The 18662-nt window shown below is 47.8% G+C and overlaps 1 protein-coding gene across 1 annotated transcript in view; it reads right to left on the reverse strand.

Moving 5' to 3' along the window:
* Positions 1–1951: 1951 nt before the first annotated feature.
* The window catches only part of spire1a (spire-type actin nucleation factor 1a), a 36830-nt gene continuing 20119 nt past the window's right edge, over positions 1952–18662 (reverse strand). The window contains exons 7-17 of the mRNA XM_084484665.1: positions 17081–17167; positions 12483–12612; positions 9784–9831; positions 8896–9050; positions 8735–8795; positions 8186–8328; positions 4654–4791; positions 4489–4559; positions 4111–4138; positions 2650–2822; positions 1952–2308 (exon numbers count right to left, since the gene is read on the reverse strand). Of these exons, the coding sequence (XP_084340791.1) occupies positions 2065–2308; positions 2650–2822; positions 4111–4138; positions 4489–4559; positions 4654–4791; positions 8186–8328; positions 8735–8795; positions 8896–9050; positions 9784–9831; positions 12483–12612; positions 17081–17167 (1278 nt within the window). The 3' untranslated portion in view covers positions 1952–2064. The remainder of the gene's footprint in view (positions 2309–2649; positions 2823–4110; positions 4139–4488; positions 4560–4653; positions 4792–8185; positions 8329–8734; positions 8796–8895; positions 9051–9783; positions 9832–12482; positions 12613–17080; positions 17168–18662) is intronic.

Below are 18662 nucleotides of genomic sequence, written 5' to 3' on the forward strand. Positions count from 1 at the left end.
ATTAGCCCAGAATACCACTTCCATTTATTTTATTATCATTATTGATGCCGTTGTTGAATTCCGTTTTTAGCCTGGTTGTTCATGTGCTGTAACTTAGGCCAGTGAGGGAGGCCCAGCACGTCGCTTGGTTATTTGCAGTGCCTGCTGTCACAAACCTAAAGTAGGACAGCATTTAAATGCGAGTCGATGAAGTGTGCTCATGGACGTGCACGGAAGGTCCACATTCGTAGATGAAAGGATTCAAAACTAAATCTTTACAGAAAATTGGTAAGATTAACATTTTGGGCTGAAATAGGTATGATTCAACAATTGAAAAAGATGTAAATAAAAATTGAAACTAAATGTAGACCTAAGGAATAGTAGGTGCAAATATTGTAATGCATGATGGCAAGTTGTTCACAAATGTCGCGCAAAATGTGGACATGGTCGACAGCAGACAATAGGTTGTGCAATATGCATGTGAACCACCGGATGGCGCCATAAGCCGTGTATTCGCATAAGGGTATTTTCAGAATGTTCCATTTTCTAAACTGTAGAGAACTTCAGACGTGTAAATCGAAATGATTTTTATTACAATTCATTCATTAAGAAAACTTTCTGCATGCACACCATTCCCTGCAGGCGGTTGATAAATCAAAGACAATTAATGGAAGCAGCAGGTCCTTGTCAACAGGCTGATTAGTGCGGTCTAATCCGGGAACAAAGGTCACGTAACAAAATTAATTCCATCAATAAAATGACTTTCAAAGTGTATGAAAATGGCAAAGGGGAATCGATATGCTGATTATTTCCATCGCAGACTTGAGTCAGTTAAATTAAATCCTACATTCAGAAATGGCACTGTGGATTTCAAGAGAAGGAAAATAAACATAAAAAATGTATTAAGATATTACGCATGAAACGACAAAATTGTCAAGTAAAAAGTGCCAATTAAATTATAGCTTTAAGTTCAAACATAGAACAAACTAAATAATAATACTATTGGTTGAAACAAACTAGACATGAACACATCAGGATTTAAAACCATTACTTGGTATACATTATACAACATGTATAACATTCACAAGTCCAGCTCCAGTCATCAAGCAACTCAGTTTACAATGGTCTTATGAAGCCTGCAATCCCTCAACCTTTCTCTGTCGCCTGTATCCACAAAGAGCCAGCCGGGAACTAGACATGGCAGGTGTATACTTTCATTGCATCGACTTCAATTAATCAGGCAAGGCTCCTAACAGGTTTGTCAAAATGTTTCTCTACATGTTTCATATGTACACCTGTATGTCCTCACAGGGCAGAAGATGACCCCAACACCGCAAACCCCCTCCTCACTTTCCCCAACCTTTAAACTATTTACAATAGATCCATAATTACAAATACATACAAGATAAAGTCGATTTGGCACTTAAATTAGATGTACATTACCGCTGTTTAAACATCCACCCTCAGAGTACATCACTCCCACTTGTTTCTTACGAAACAAGAGCTGGTATCAAGAGCTTTAAGAGCAAACAAAAAGAAAAAACATTTTAATATTTGTTAAATTGGAAAAATAGAGGGGGAGACAAGACCTGACCAGAGGAACTAGTGCACTTTTTATCAAACTATGGAGTGATCTTCCTGAGAGCTCGCAGTTCATTTAAGAAACTATATACAGCGGACAGCTTGGGCCTTCATACATACATACATAACCCTATCACACATAACCCTATCATACATGTCTGAAGGATGGATGACTCTCTGAAATAGCTTAAGTTCAGTTAATTATGTCATGTAGTTGAGAGTCGAGAGACAAACAAGTAAACCAACCACGGTTTCCGGGCAACAACAGCTCCTGAATAGTTCCACTCTGATGACAGCAGATCAGCAGCCAATGAGCAACGAGCAGAGGGCTCCACAACAGCGTGTCGCTGGCCGTCCACCAGCGAGGGTCCACTAGTCCTGAGAGGGGGGGGGGGTCTTCTGTCCTTTCTGGTTGGTGAAACACTCAGACCCCCGTGGAGGTCTTCTGAGGCGGGTGTCTTCAGGGAAAGGGTTTCAGATGAAGGCACCAGGGGGGGGGAGCTCCTAGACCTCGTTGATGCTGCGCTCGGCGGGCCTGAAGTCCGTGGACTTGGCCGAGGAGAGGTAGAAGGACTGCGTCTTGCGGTTGAGGCGGGCGCGCTTGGTGGCCACCGAGAGGCTCCGCCGGCTGGAGGAGATGATCTCCGTGATGAACTTCTTGCAGTCCACACACACCTCCATGGTGGCCCAGTCCTCCGTCAGCCCCCGGGGCAGCTCGGCCCCCTCCCTGCTGCTCTGCTTGGACGGCCTGGGGAGGGACACATCTGTTTACCCTTTATGTAATACTCCATGTTTACTATATATACATACACATAATATACATTCATCATATCACCTCGTCAGCTGAGTCAGCGCATATTTAATAGAAACATGCATTTGCTAATTTCCAAATGATTTGGAGCAATCATTAAATGAACAATTGGCCAATGAACTGATCCTACAGTGAATATCTGGAGCGAGTCTAGATCAGCGCAGTCAGCTGCCATAAGAGTCTAAATAACAGAGCATCCTAATAATGGTTAACACACTGAAGATAGCATCCGTCTTATATTGGCGTCATATATGGCTCAATGTACAACAGGGACATACTTGGACAGGGTCCTGCGGAGACTGTGGCGGTTGTGTCCGGATCCAAAGGAGGTTCTGTCTGAGGAGGAGGAGGAGGAGGGAGGAGCAGCTCCACTGGCGTCCTCCTTGGACATGGCACTAGGACCCAGCGAGTAGATGGGGAGGGTGGCGTAGGGCTTGGACGGCAAACGCATCTAGAAGAGGAGAGCGTCACAGTGATGAGGTTAGCAGCCTCAGCGTTACAGGGTGGTGATGAGACAGTGTTACAGGGTGGTGATGAGACAGCGTTACAGGGTGGTGATGAGACAGCGTTACAGGGTGGTGATGAGACAGTGTTACAGGGTGGTGATGAGACAGGGTGGTGATGAGACAGTGTTACAGGGTGGTGATGAGACAGGGTGGTGATGAGACAGTGTTACAGGGTGGTGATGAGACAGGGTGGTGATGAGACAGTGTTACAGGGTGGTGATGAGACATGGTGGTGATGAGATAGTGTTACAGGGTGGTGATGAGATAGTGTTACAGGGTGGTGATGAGACAGTGTTCAGGGTGGTGAAGAGAGTGTTACAGGGTGGTGATGAGACATGGTGGTGATGAGACAGTGTTACAGGGTGGTGATGAGACAGTGTTACAGGGTGGTGATGAGACAGCGTTACAGGGTGGTGTTGAGACAGCGTTACAGGGTGGTGATGAGACAGTGTTACAGGGTGGTGATGAGACAGCGTTACAGGGTGGTGATGAGACAGCGTTACAGGGTGGTGATGAGACATGGTGGTGATGAGACAGTGTTACAGGGTGGTGATGAGACAGTGTTACAGGGCGGTGATGAGACAGTGTTACAGGGTGGTGATGAGACAGTGTTACAGGGCGGTGATGAGACAGTGTTACAGGGTGGTGATGAGACTGTTACAGGGTGGTGATGAGACAGTGTTACAGGGCGGTGATGAGACAGTGTTACAGGGTGGTGATGAGACAGTGTTACAGGGTGGTGATGAGACAGCGTTACACAGGGTGGTGATGAGACGGGGTGGTGATGAGACAGTGTTACAGGGTGGTGATGAGACATGGTGGTGATGAGACAGTGTTACAGGGTGGTGATGAGACAGGGTGGTGATGAGACAGTGTTACAGGGTGGTGATGAGACAGTGTTACAGGGTGGTGATGAGACAGTGTTACAGGGTGGTGAAGAGAGTGTTACAGGGTGGTGATGAGACAGTGTTACAGGGTGGTGATGAGACAGTGTTACAGGGTGGTGATGAGACAGTGTTACAGGGTGGTGATGAGACAGTGTTACAGGGTGGTGATGAGACAGCATTAGAGGGCGGTGATGAGACAGTGTTAGAGGGCGGTGATGAGACAGCATTAGAGGGCGGTGATGAGACAGCATTAGAGGGTGGTGATGAGACAGTGTTACAGGGTGGTGATGAGACAGTGTTACAGGGTGGTGATGAGACAGTGTTACAGGGTGGTGATGAGACCTACCTTTCTACAGCACTGGGAGCACACCGGCCTGAACACAGAGACAAAATGGAGGCATTGTTATTGCTGTTAATGAACTTCAGCGCTCTTAAAGGGGCCATGACGTGACTCTTAAAGGGGCCGTGACGTGACTCTTAAAGGGGCCGTGACGTGACTCTTAAAGGGGCCATGACATGCCACCAGGTGTGGTGTGATTAGCCGTTACAATCAGTTTTGGAAATCTGCCCCTTATGACATCATAAGTGGGCTTGTCCACCTTAAGGGGCTGATTTCCAAAACGGATTGTAACCGCTAATCACACCACACCTGGTGGCATGTCATGGCACCTTTAAAAAAAACATTTTTTTTGTTTTTCTGTTTTGCAAAAAATAAAAAAATTACCGTTTGCAAAATTGGCAGCTGTAGGACCAGGTGAACAGGGAGAACCTCTTGGTCCGACACGAGAAGCAGAGCTGACACAGAAAAAGGAGAAATCCTTTCCAACAAACCACCAGCAGACACACGCTATGTTTGAGGCGGGATGGACTCCCTGGTGAAGTACCGTACCTTCCCCTTCTTCAGCGCCGTGTAGATCTCCCTGTACTGCTGGAACTTCTCCAGCTCAGCCTTCACCAGCACCTGTCTGATGTGCATCACCTCCTCCACGGTGAGGGCCAGGCACTCCACCGGGAAGCCAAACTCCTCCTGGGGGGGGGGGGGGGGGGGGGCAGCCATTAACATGGGAGACGTCTCCCTCACAAGAGCCAACATGCACCCAGTAGGTCTGTCCGTTGCCATGGAGATGACATCACCAACACCATGGGAATGCAGCTGAATGGCGGGGGGGGGGGGGGGAGGAATAAGGACATACTCATGTTGAGTCACCAAAATAAAAGCCCCTTCATACGCACACCCACATTCCACAGCGGAGAGAGGAAACCCAACGGGGTGGAGGATGATGAACAGCATGCACTGACCAACCGCTGGACTGGACTCTGGTCTCAGGGAGACTTAGGGTTCGTAGTGTGTGTGTGTGTGTGTGTGTGTGTGTGTGTGTGTGTGTGTGTGTGTGTGTGTGTGTGTGTGTGTGTGTGTGTGTGTGTGTGTGTGTGTGATCTGAAGTCTGCTAGGTCCAGGTATACAACGTAATAAACGCTCTGAACTGACTGAAAAGTTTTTAAAAGGCCATTTAATAGGCTGGTTCATGGACTCAACCGACAAAAATAAGTCTGTTTGCCAAGTTCCAACTCGCATTTCCTTATCAATGGTAGATCCATTGATACTGATATTGATACCTCATCCATTGATACTGATATTGATACCTCATCCATTGATACTGATATTGATACCTCATCCATTGATACTGATATTGATACCTCATCCATTGATACTGATATTGATACCTCATCCATTGATACTGATATTGATACCTCATCCATTGATACTGATATTGATACCTCATCCATTGATACTGATATTGATACCTCATCCATTGATACTGATATTGATACCTCATCCATTGATACTGATATTGATACCTCATCCATTGATACTGATATTGATACCTCATCCATTGATACTGATATTGATACCTCATCCATTGTAGTCCCATCAATTAAAAACAAGCTCCCACTCCCTCAAAACAAACGTAATTCAGTCAAGTGGCCCACGAGGGCGAACCACCCTATACTAGATAGATAGAGATATATACATATATATATATATATACACATATACTAGACATATGATAGAATGAGGGGTTTGAGATGCGAGGAGTAAATGTAGACGTGGAGCCTCAGAGACGTACCCCTCCCTGCGCACCGCCGGTCACAGCCACCTGCCAAGAAACCAGTCATTAAAGATCCCACAGCCTGCTTCTTTAGGGCTCAGAATTGCATTTGGGGATACTACCATAATAGGGTTGCATGCCTGTATGTTAAAGTACTCATTATTCTCTCACTGTTCATTTCTGCAAAACCAATTTCGCCGTCTTTCAAAAGCGGTGTGATTTGTATCATGTCTCTTCAAGGCCCGCCTCCCCAGTAGCCCAGACTGCTGTGATTGGTCAGCACGCCTACTCTGTTGTGATTGGTCGAATGCTTTGAGCGTGTGTCGGCAAATTCACAACCCCGAGAAGTTGCAAACATTGCTGTTAGCCGAGATGCGCGACAGTCCAACGTCACATTGTTACGGAAGTGAAGTTTGAGCCCAAACGAGCTGAATACTCCTCCTGGCTCTGACTTCAGTAAACCATGTATACATAAGTCACATAACCGTCTACAGCAAAGGGAAAAGTCGAAAAAGCATGATATCACCCCTTTAAAACTAAACATCCTTCTATACTTTATTTTTATTTATTCACTTTTCTAACGTGTATTCTATACTTGATGTATTTTAATCTTGATGTATTTCATGACCCTGTAAAGCACTTTGAGTGGCCTTGTGTCTGAATTGTGCTATAGAAATAAACTTACACCTGTTCTGTTTCTACTGAGTAGAAACATTGCAATAGACAGTGTGAGTGACAGCTTACTTCTATTCTCAGTTGTATTCTGTTTAAACATGGAGGATCACCACCTGATCTCTGCACATACTGACTGATGCGTTTACACCTCCGGGGTTCAGCCGATCCAAACCGCTACACGTCGTGATGTGTACGTAAAGGGGCAGTACTTTGTTTAGCCAATAGGGTCGTCATGTCCTGTGACATGACGTCCAGACCGCCCCGACGGTGGGTTTTTAGAGAGCGGGTAAAAGACTGACAGACAAGCCAGGCGTTGCCTAGGTTACCTTGGCACTGGGCTCCGCCTTAAGCTGTGGGAACATTTAAGAAAGAAAAAAATGTTTTCAATTCAAAGCAGTAAAAGTATCTGACTGTAGTCCCCCTGATGTACAATAAAGGACTAGATAAAGTGTACAATAAAGGACTAGATAAAGTGTACAATAAAGGACTAGATAAAGTGGACAATAAAGGACTAGATAAAGTGTACAATAAAGGACTAGATAAAGTGTACAATAAAGGACTAGATAAAGTGTACAATAAAGGACTAGATAAAGTGGGCATTAAGGCAGCGTGCTACTGGTCTCTGCTCTCCATCACATGACCAGCAAGCACACACCATTACATGACCGCTGATAATTCACCCGACACACACACCCTCACCACACACCGACACACACACCGACACACAAACCCTCACCACACACCGACACACACACCCTCACCACACACACCGACACACACACCCTCACCACGCAAACCCTCACCACACACAAACCCTCACCACACACCGACACACAAACCCTCACCACACACACCGACACACAAACCCTCACCACACACACCGACACACAAACCCTCACCACACACACCGACACACAAACCCTCACCACACACACCGACACACACACCCTCACCACACACACCGACACACACACACCCCCGACACACACACACCCCCGACACACACAGCAGCCTATAGTCTTTGTCAGCAAACTTGTATTGTATGTGGTTTGCTTTAGATATCATTTCAGACATCAAAATATAAGTACATCAATGTATCGTCAGATGACAAATATATTCTTATAATAATATTCTTATATTCTTATCATAATAGGGCCCTCAGTAGGGCCCTACTGAGGGGGCCCTACTGAGGGGCCCCTACTGAGGGGGCCCTACTGAGGGGGCCCTACTGAGGGGGCCCTACTGAGGGCCCTACTGAGGGGGCCCTACTGAGGGCCCTACTGAGGGGGCCCTACTGAGGGGGCCCTACTGAGGGCCCTACTGAGGGCCCTACTGAGGGGGCCCTACTGAGGGGGCCCTACTGAGGGCCCTACTGAGGGGCCCCTACTGAGGGGGCCCTACTGAGGGGGCCCTACTGAGGGGGCCCTACTGAGGGGCCCCTACTGAGGGGCTCCTACTGAGGGGGCCCTACTGAGGGGGCCCTACTGAGGGGGCCCTACTGAGGGGCCCCTACTGAGGGGGCCCTACTGAGGGCCCTACTGAGGGCCCTACTGAGGGGCCCCTACTGAGGGGGCCCTACTGAGGGGGCCCTACTGAGGGGGCCCTACTGAGGGCCCTGATGACGGTCAGCCTCACCAGGGACTTGGAGCTCTGTCTGCAGAGAGGCACAAAGGGCCCGGCGGCGGTGGGGGACGGCTTCTCCATGGAGTGGCGGCGGGGGGAGGCCTGCTGCGGGCGGGCCGTGGTGATGGACGACACGGGCAGGAAGTTTGGTGGCACTGTGGAAAGAAGTTCAAATTAAAGGACAAAAGGTGATTCAATAACTTGGTGTCATAAAGTAACTGTGGGCATGTTGGGACTGACTGAAGGAAAAGGTGATGACGTGTTTTCTTTGGTGGCCATTCTTAAGATTCTTCACTCGGTAAATCATCAGGGTTTCTTATACGGTAAATGTACCGCATTAAATAGCACTTTTCTAACCAGTGGCCTCTCAGAGCGCTTTACAACACTGCCTCACGTTCACCCATTCATCACCCATTCACACCCTGACGGCGGTCAGGGTGAGGGCGTCTCGCTCAGGGACACCTCAACACTCCTCTAGGAGGAGCCGGGGATCGAACCAGCGACCCTGGGGTTAGCGGCCCGCTGCCCCTCCTGAGCCCCGCTGTGCGTCCGGCTCCTTACCCCTCGTCCTCCCGGCCTCTGGCGCGGCGGGCCGGGTGCAGCCGCTCTGCGGGGCGTCCTCCTGTCAGCATCACAGCACAAATAGAACATAATAATATAAACGCTTTGGAAAAGAATGAAATCAAAACCACTCCAGAAAGGAGGTGACGGGCGCCGCTCACGTCGGACTCGGAGCTGTCCAGCTCGGCCAGCGTGGGCGCGTGGAGCAGCCGCTTCCTCTGGCTCAGCGCCACGGCCCCGCCCCCGCCGGACCCCGCCAGCCCATTGGCCAGCGAGTGGGTGCTGCCCGCCAACTTCCTGGGGGCGTCGGGTGTGTCTGAAACAAAGTGGACGCAGCAGTCAGTCAGCAGCAGTCAGTCACTCAGCAGCAGTCACTCAGCAGCAGTCAGTCAGCAGCAGTCAGTCAGCAGCAGTCACTCAGCAGCAGTCACTCAGCAGCAGTCAGTCAGCAGCAGTCACTCAGCAGCAGTCACTCAGCAGCAGTCACTCAGCAGCAGTCACTCAGCAGCAGTCACTCAGCAGCAGTCACTCAGCGGGGAACGGGGGGGGCCGGGATTGCTAATTTTATTTTGATGTGTTGCCAGATTGGGCCAGCTTTCCTGCTGATTCTGGCAACCCTGCTCCCATCTGAACAACCAGCCATGTGTGCCAACTGAAGGCTCTGTAGCACTAATACCGACGCTAAGCCTGACGGAGCTCTGTCCCCCCGCAGGCCGCCCACAGCCCCACTCACAGGGGCTTAAAGGTAACCGCTACACTCAAATCCCTGGTAAATAAAACATGTTTATTTTCCAGAGGGTTCAACATTCGCTTATGTTTCTTGTGGTCCTGAAAACCATTTTATTTATTTTAGTTTATTTGACACAATATATATATACACAATATATTTTGCACAATATAAAATTGAGCCAGATTATAGCCACAAGGCTCATTGACATCTGTTGTCCCCATGGAGACTGATCACTCATGTTAGTCACAGACTGTCCAGCATCACATAACTCATTCATAACTCATTCATTCACATCGTCCCCATCCAGGCCCTGTGGTACCTGAGCCTCGGCACAGGTCCTGGGGCGTGCTGATGCTCTTCCCGGCCCCTGGAGGATGAGAGTCAGGGTTTAGTGTGGGGGGGGGGGGGGGGGGGGGGGGGGGGGAGAAGGGCTATCTTTACAACCAGTGTTGTGTGTAACGCGTTACTACTAGAAACATGGTGATGAAACGTAGTTCCTTTTTCGGTTGGGCACAACGTTACTTTTCCCAGGGACCGATTTGACGGCCTCAGGCTGGAGTCAGTCATCAGGGCGAGAGCAGCAGCCAACGGTAACGTTGGAGGGATGGAGGTATTCACCTTATTTCAAACTGATTGAAAATAAGCACCATAAAAGTCACCTAAAAGTATTTTCCATAGAGGCTAACTAAGTAAAGTAAGGGATTACTTTTTTAAGAAGTAACGAGTAACGACCAAACAATACTTTGTAAAAGTAACTTCCTCAACACTGTTTACAACGCAGTGTCGACAGAACACCTCCATGTGTCAACAATACGTTAACCAATCCTTATCCATGTGTCAACAATACGTTAACCAATCCTTATCCATGTGTCAACAATACGTTAACCAATCCTTATCCATGTGTCAACAATACGTTAACCAATCCTTATCCATGTGTCAACAATACGTTAACCAATCCTTATCCATGTGTCAACAGTACGTTAACCAATCCTTATCCATGTGTCAACAATACGTTAACCAATCCTTATCCATGTGTCAACAATACGTTAACCAATCCTTATCCATGTGTCAACAATACGTTAACCAATCCTTATCCATGTGTCAACAATACGTTAACCAATCCTTATCCATGTGTCAACAATACGTTAACCAATCCTTATCCATGTGTCAACAATACGTTAACCAATCCTTATCCATGTGTCAACAATACGTTAACCAATCCTTATCCATGTGTCAACAATACGTTAACCAATCCTTATCCATGTGTCAACAATACGTTAACCAATCCTTATCCATGTGTCAACAATACGTTAACCAATCCTTATCCATGTGTCAACAATACGTTAACCAATCCTTATCCATCCCCAATACAAGCTTTTCTTTTTGCACTTTACAGCCGCATCTTAAACCGAAGACAAAACATAGATTAAAATACCCACAGGCCAGGCTTTAGTAAGGGGGGGGGGGGGGGGGGGGGGGGAGTGGTCAGGGAGGCAGGGGGAGGGGTCAGGGGGAGGGGTCAGGGGGAGGGGTCAGGGAGGCAGGGGGAGGGGTCAGGGGGAGGGGTCAGGGGGAGGCAGGGGGAGGGGTCAGGGGGAGGGGTCAGGGGGAGGGGTCAGGGGGAGGGGTCAGGGGGAGGCAGGGGGAGGGGTCAGGGAGGCAGGGGGAGGGGTCAGGGGGAGGGGTCAGGGGGAGGGGTCAGGGGGAGGGGTCAGGGGGCGGCAGGGGGAGGGGTCAGGGGGAGGCAGGGGGAGGGGTCAGAGCAGTGGTTCCATGCGGGGCTCAGCCGGGCCAGCGCGGTGTTGATGCATTACACAAGGCCAGCCTTATGTAAGCGGTCATATGTCCCATTCAGTGCAGATTAAGCACTGACTGCAGAGGGATGAGTAATCCTCTCCTCACCTACAGCTGAGCTCTGCCCAGTACTAGAGGAACGCATTCCTCCTTAGAAAACTAAACGTAATAACCTTTCACCTAAAACAGCTAGATAGATTCAAGGGACGGTATGAGTTATATACATATAAAGTGTTCAGCTGATCTGCTTGTGTCGCAGTATTGACTTATTTCAATATTCTGCATCGTATGTGCACACACACACATACAGACACACACACTATATTAAGCCCCCAGGTCCACCTTACAAAGAGCTACTCTGTGTGCTGCGTACTGAATGGCCAGTAATCTATTTACTGTGACCCTAATAAGCAGTTGCCTTTTTAAATGTACATAATTGGGAACATTCGCTAATCCAGACCAGCACATTCTGTAGAGATTATTCTGATTCTAGATGCTGTTTGCAGCGAGGCACGTGTAAAGATGTTAAAAACCAGCCATACAAATCCCTTCCATTGTAACGGGCTAATGCAACACTGTGGAATAACAGTTTCAGATACCCAACTTGTTTTGGAACAGGTTGTCAACACAATATGGTACAGATCCCTCTCACAGTCCCAGCCACGGCCCAACCCAGTCACAACGGGCCAGCGGTTACCGCGGTTACAGCCGGTTGTGAGAGAGCCTGGTTACAGCGCTCAGAGGCTGGACCAGGGGAGACCAGGGGAGGGAGACCAGGGGAGACCAGGGGAGACCAGGGGGGACCAGGGGGGACCAGGGGGGACCAGGGGAGACCAGGGGAGACCAGGGGGCGATGGGCAGGGGAGACCAGGGGAGACCAGGGGGCGATGGGCAGGGGAGACCAGGGGAGACCAGGGGGCGATGGGCAGGGGAGACCAGGGGAGACCAGGGGAGACCAGGGGGCGATGGGCAGGGGAGACCAGGGGAGACCAGGGGAGACCAGGGGGCGATGGGCAGGGGAGACCAGGGGAGGGAGACCAGGGGAGACGACCAGGGGAGAGCAGGGGAGGGAGACCAGGGGAGGGAGACCAGGGGAGGGAGACCAGGGGAGACCAGGGGAGACCAGGGGAGGGAGACCAGGGGAGACCAGGGGAGACCAGGGGAGACTCATGCATGTTGTGGAGCTTGGTGTGTGCGCTGCGTTGTGTTGTGTGTGCGTCTCACCCAGGCGGTGGCGGCGGACGGCGTCCGGAGACACCGGCCTCAGCTTCCTCTCCGCCTTGATGCCGGCCAGCAGGCGCTCGTGGAGGCTGCTGGGGCGCGGGGGGTGGGGCTTCAGCTTGCGGGCGGCGGCCTGTTGCCACGACAACATGAAACGCGTAGTCAGTTCAACTATTCTGTAGATTATGTGCTGCTTTCCCTCAGGATCCACTTAGTCAACTTAACTAAACCAAATCCCTCGGCCCATCCCTTAACCATTCAACCATCTGACAACCTAACCCTAACCTAACCCTAACTCTAACCTAAACCTAACCCTAACCTACCCTAACCTAACCCTAACCCATCTGACAACCTAACCCTAACCTAACCCTAACCCATCTGACAACCTAACCCTAACCTAACCCTAACTCTAACCTAAACCTAACCCTAACCTACCCTAACCTAACCCATCTGACAACCTAACCTAACCTAAACCTAACCCTAACCCATCTGACAACCTAACCCTAACCCTAAACCTAACCCTAACCTACCCTAACCTACCCCATCTGACAACCTAACCCTAACCCTAACCCTAACCTACCCTAACCTAACCCTAACTCTAACCTAAACCTAACCCATCTGACAACCTAACCCTACCCTAACCTAACCCTACCCTACCCTAACCCATCTGACAACCTAACCCTAACCCTAAACCTAACCTACCCTAACCTACCCTAACCCATCTGACAACCTAACCCTAAACCTAACCCTAACCTACCCTAACCTAACCCTAACTCTAACCTAAACCTAACCCTAACCTACCCTAACCCTAACCCATCTGACAACCTAACCCTACCCTAACCTAACCCTACCCTAACCCTAACCTACCCTAACCCATCTGACAACCTAACCCTAAACCTAACCCTAACCTAACCCTAACTCTAACCTAAACCTAACCCTAACCTACCCTAACCTAACCCTAACCCATCTGACAACCTAACCCTAACCTAACCCTAACTCTAACCTAAACCTAACCCTAACCTACCCTAACCCTAACCCTAACCCATCTGACAACCTAACCCTAACCTAACCCTAACTCTAACCTAAACCTAACCCAACCCTAACCTAACCCTGCTGGCGTGAGGAGGGTGAAGTAGGGTGGGCCTCTATATTTTTTACATTTAATTTTTTTTTATTTCCATATAGGCAGTACAGCAATTTTCACAAAATTAAACACGTGATTTCATCACAGATCAGACGATTAATGGCAACCAATCATAGGCTACATTGATAATTGCTTATGCTTTATTCATCCCCAGGGGGAATTAAAGGCATCATCCATGCATACGAGCGCTTTGTAACCATGTAGCAAAAAAAAAGACTCTACAGCCTGACGCCAAAACACTGATTCTGAAGGAGGTACTCAAAATAACAAAACATAACAGAACAACTTAACCAAGAAGGCTAATGAGTTCAACAAACATTTTGAGGATTTTCAAGTCGGTGCGTGCTGAGTGTGAGTGCAGTGCGCGAGCGAGCGAGCGAGCGAGAGAAGAACTCGGAGCTAAATCCGTCCTGGTGAACACTGAATTGGGAGGAAGAGAGGGAGGGTGGGAGAGGGAGAGAGATGCCAGCCTGAATCAGCAGCCATGGGTCGAGCTGCAGAGGCTCCATCACTTCCAGAGATATGCCAGCTGCACTCATGTCTTCAGTCGCAACACAACCCACTGCCCTCTGAATTATTCCCCGTTTACCGAATGCAGACGGCTACAAGCTCACGTTTTGCCTGGTCTTTATATTAATCGACGATCAACGCATAGAATGTTTTGTTGTTTTCATTTAACACAACAGCAGAGCTGGGGCAGCCTCCAGCCTCAGCCTCCAGCCTCCACCCTCCAGCCTCCACCCTCCAGCCTCCACCCTCCAGCCTCAGCCTCAGCCTCAGAACGCTGTGGCCGCCAAGCATTACCCAATCAGAATTAAGATGGAGAACAAAAAAAATGAACAAAAAGAACATATTCTGTAAATATTTCTGTATATTTTGTTTATTTAAACAAAATTGATCTCACACATTTGTGTGACATTATAATATGGTCTATTTTTTTGTTCCTTGAATTTCAAACCGCCGAATTTAACACTTCTGATAGGATGGGACAGCTGTCAATCATAGTGGCACTGGCCCACGTTGGCCCTAACGTGGCTACGGCCTGTACTTGATCACTGGGCCACTTTGTTTACATTTGGATTTATACACTTTAATATACTGTGAAGTACTGGTACTTAGCCACTATATCATTTACACTTCATTTATACTGTTTATACCGTCTGTTTTGTTTGCCCTGTCTGTTCAGTTTGTCTTTACTTTAGCGTCTATTTTGTTTTCATTAGTACTCGGGGGAGTGATAAAGTCATGGATCGTGACTCCATGGAGGTTAACTCAGACCCTTCAGAGGGCGGCGTTGGCCCCCAGGGGTAGGCTTAGCCTCCAGCATGAGAGCCTATTACCAGAGCCCTTCACACTGAGCACTAAGAAGACCACTGAGTCACGTTATTACCAGAGCCCTTCACACTGACAGTAGCACTAAGAAGACGTTCATCGCCGGGCTGTGAATCAGAGCCTTCATGACGATTCCATACAATATCAATTTCTTAAGCCAACAATTTGATTATTTTCAATACTTCAGAATTCCCCACAATAAGATTTGATTCAATACTCTATAATTATATCTATTAAAGGACAATTCCGGTATTTTGAACATTGAGCCCCTTTCTGGTCTGTCTAGGATGAACACACTTTAGTGCTTACTGAGCAGGTGTAGCGTGGCCATTAGCCTATTCACTGTAAAAAAAATAAAAAACTCAATTTTTTTTTTGAATCAATGCATCGAATCGTCGGCTGTATAATCGATTAATCAATACAAATCATAGATCTAGTTCATAGACCTCTGAAGAATAAGTCCCGCCTCCGAGGCTCCGGTTCCCTCGGTCAAATGTCTATGGGGAATAACACGGGGTTTATGAATGATCGTACATAGCAAACTCTGTAGGTGGCGGAGAAGGAAAAGCTGCGTCACGTTTTGAACTACACACATTTTCCATCTAGTTTCCACTGAAGCTTTGGATTGTCGGTGCCGTTAAAGTAGTTAACTATTATGAAGAAGCATTATGCTAACGCGGATCTGCGCAGACTTCGGACGTTACGACTCTCCCAGTCAAGGTTGCATAGCAACGGCAATGCTGCATAGTTTGTCTTCACCGAGATGGAGTTCAGTGGCACCAGAGCCCGCCTACGAAGGTAGCGCCAACGCTGCTCGTTCATGTGTGAAATCATGTTTGATAGGTTGTTAAGAAACTCTGAAGAGGTTACTGTTCTGATCAAGGTCATGCAAAATAAAGCTAATGAGAACACATTACCACCACACACACACACACACACACACACACACACACACACACACACACACACACACACACACACACACACACACACACACACACACACACACACACACACACACACACACACACACACACACACACACACACACACACACACACACCTCAATAACAGCCAACAAACTCTTCTCGTCACCGACAATCAAAGTGTGTAGTTCAAAACTTAGCTTTTCCTTCTCCGCCCCCCACAGAGTTTGTTATGTACGATCGTTCATAAACCCCGTGTTATTCCCCGTAGACATTTGACCGAGGGAACCGGAGCCTCGGGGGCGGGACTTATTCTTCAGAAGTCACATCTCTGAAAGTTAATGAAATGCTTTTCTTTGCCATTTTTTTCTCTAAGAAAAGGATATGAATCGTTGAAGCAGCCATGCACTATTGATAGAAAACCGCATACAAAAATAAGACTTAATTATATTATTAACAATTTAATAATAGAATTAACTAACATTAAACAATGTTGTTTCTCAAAACATCAATCTAATAATCGTATTTAATGTGGTCCAGAATTGTCCTTACTGCGTTCTTCACCAAGTCAGTATCTGCAATCAGCCCAAACCATGACCTGATTCTGTTAACATTTCTCCTGTCTTTACCGAGACACTTGCCAGCGGTCATCAGTACTGACCACTAAAATGAACCACCTTCATGGTTACCACGTCTCTTGACAAACAACGCTTTATTTTGGATGAATAAGACTTCAAATTCCAAACCTAAACAACTCCTAACTCTTTGGTCACCGCGTTGCTGCTGCGATGCAGAATATTTGCAGTATTCTTCCAGTCGGCCAGAATAATGCATGTTCCAACACGTCACACTCTTGTTTAAAATAGGATTTTGTTATAAAAAAGTTCAGATTAAGCATTTTAAATGTCTGTTATAATACAGTATTCTTTCAAACCATCTTTGATCATGGATATAAAACTTTTATACGCCTTATTTTTATTTTTAGCTAAACATCACGTTAACCATCAGGAGATCCCAGATGGTCCCTATCTTACTCTGGCAAATTTCATTTCAACACAAATGATGCGATTCATCAGTTATAATGATTACCATCTGAGGCCACTTTATCAATTATGATTAGGAAATTCTCCTTGGGCTACAATCTGCTGGGAGCACAAAGCCGTCCATTAAGGGCGGAACAGAGGAGGTGTTTCACTTACAGGGTTGAGGGGAGGTCGCGAGCGAATGAAGTCCAGGATGACGTCATGGGCGCTCTTCTTTAACCTCGGAGGGATGTCTCCATTCACCTGACGTCACAAGACACGTTAATACCGTCACTGAGAAGGTCATTTAACACATCAACCCATGGTGACTCAGTACACAGGCATCAATAACGTTAAAGTCATACGACACAATGGAACAGGACCACCCTCACTGAGTCAAGGTGGTCCTGAGAAACCTTAGAGGAGCACTTCACCGGTGGAGACTTGAATCTGTATTGACAGTGGGTCGTATATGTAGTCCAATAGTAACAGACATTTCTAATTTGGTGCCTTTTTGGCTGAGAAAACATAACAGCCAATCAGCGTTCACTCCCTGAGGGACGTAACATAACAGCCAATCAGTGTTCACTCCCTGAGGGACGTAACATAACAGCCAATCAGCGTTCACTCCCTTGAGGGACGTAACATAACAGCCAATCAGCGTTCACTCCCTTGAGGGACATAACATTACAGCCAATCAGCGTTCACTCCCTTGAGGGACGTAACATAACAGCCAATCAGCGTTCACTCCCTTGAGGGACGTAACATTACAGCCAATCAGCGTTCACTGCCTGCAGTCCAGAGTGAATGCAGCAGGAGGAGAAAGTGATTTTGCGGACTCCCGGAGCTCTATATCTAAATAATATAATATATAGGTATCTATATAATATTATATAATATCACGGCCAAAAGCTGTGTACGCCTCCGGATTATGAATTTAAGAGTGCGTCGGGTTCTCGGACGTCTCTGGTACTTACTAAGTAAAGACTCGTAGTGGGGGTTATCTCGGCCAGAGTCCTGCGGTGACCCGCACAATTTGGATGAAACGGGTGAAAAATAACGTACTGTGTCGGACACGGGGGCGGGTCGGACGCCTGACCAGCGTGGGTCGGTCGCGGGTTTTGCGATGGCGAGCGAGACTTCTCCGGTTCTGGATATGTTATTCAGGAGCGGAGGAGTCAACTAAAACCGTCCACAGTGGATGATGTGCTTTTTTTGCACAGAAATCTAAAGCACTACGCCAACACCAGGTAGTGTAATTCCCCGGCGTTCCATCTAATGGGTCTAATTTTGCTTCAAGTGCGGGTCGGGCGTCAATATCAATTTATAGCGGGTCTGGTCGGGTGCGGAATGTAATTCTCGCTGTCGGAACACGGGTCGGATGCGGTATTAAGTATTGCGGGTACGGGCGGTTGCGGGTTTGCAAATTAAGACCCGTGTATTGATCCTCAGCCATGGTGGAGAAGGAATTGGGGGAAGAAACTTTGGCTTTGACTCTGAAGTCCAGATTGAACCACGACTTCAGATTGATGTGGAAGGACCAGAGACGTCGTATTCATAATATCATCCAGGCGCACACAGCTTTTGGCTGTGATATTATATATTATAGATGTTTATATAGTATTAGATTATATTATTTAGATATAGAGCTCCAGGTCTCCTGCCGGAGCACCCGGAGTGTTCTAGAATATCTTATAGAACACGGCCAAAAGCTGTGTGCGCCTCCGTCCGGATGGTATGATGAATAAACGACTGCGTC

This window comes from Micromesistius poutassou, assembly GCF_964030765.1.
Source record: "Micromesistius poutassou genome assembly, chromosome: 20".
Lineage (NCBI taxonomy): Eukaryota > Metazoa > Chordata > Actinopteri > Gadiformes > Gadidae > Micromesistius > Micromesistius poutassou.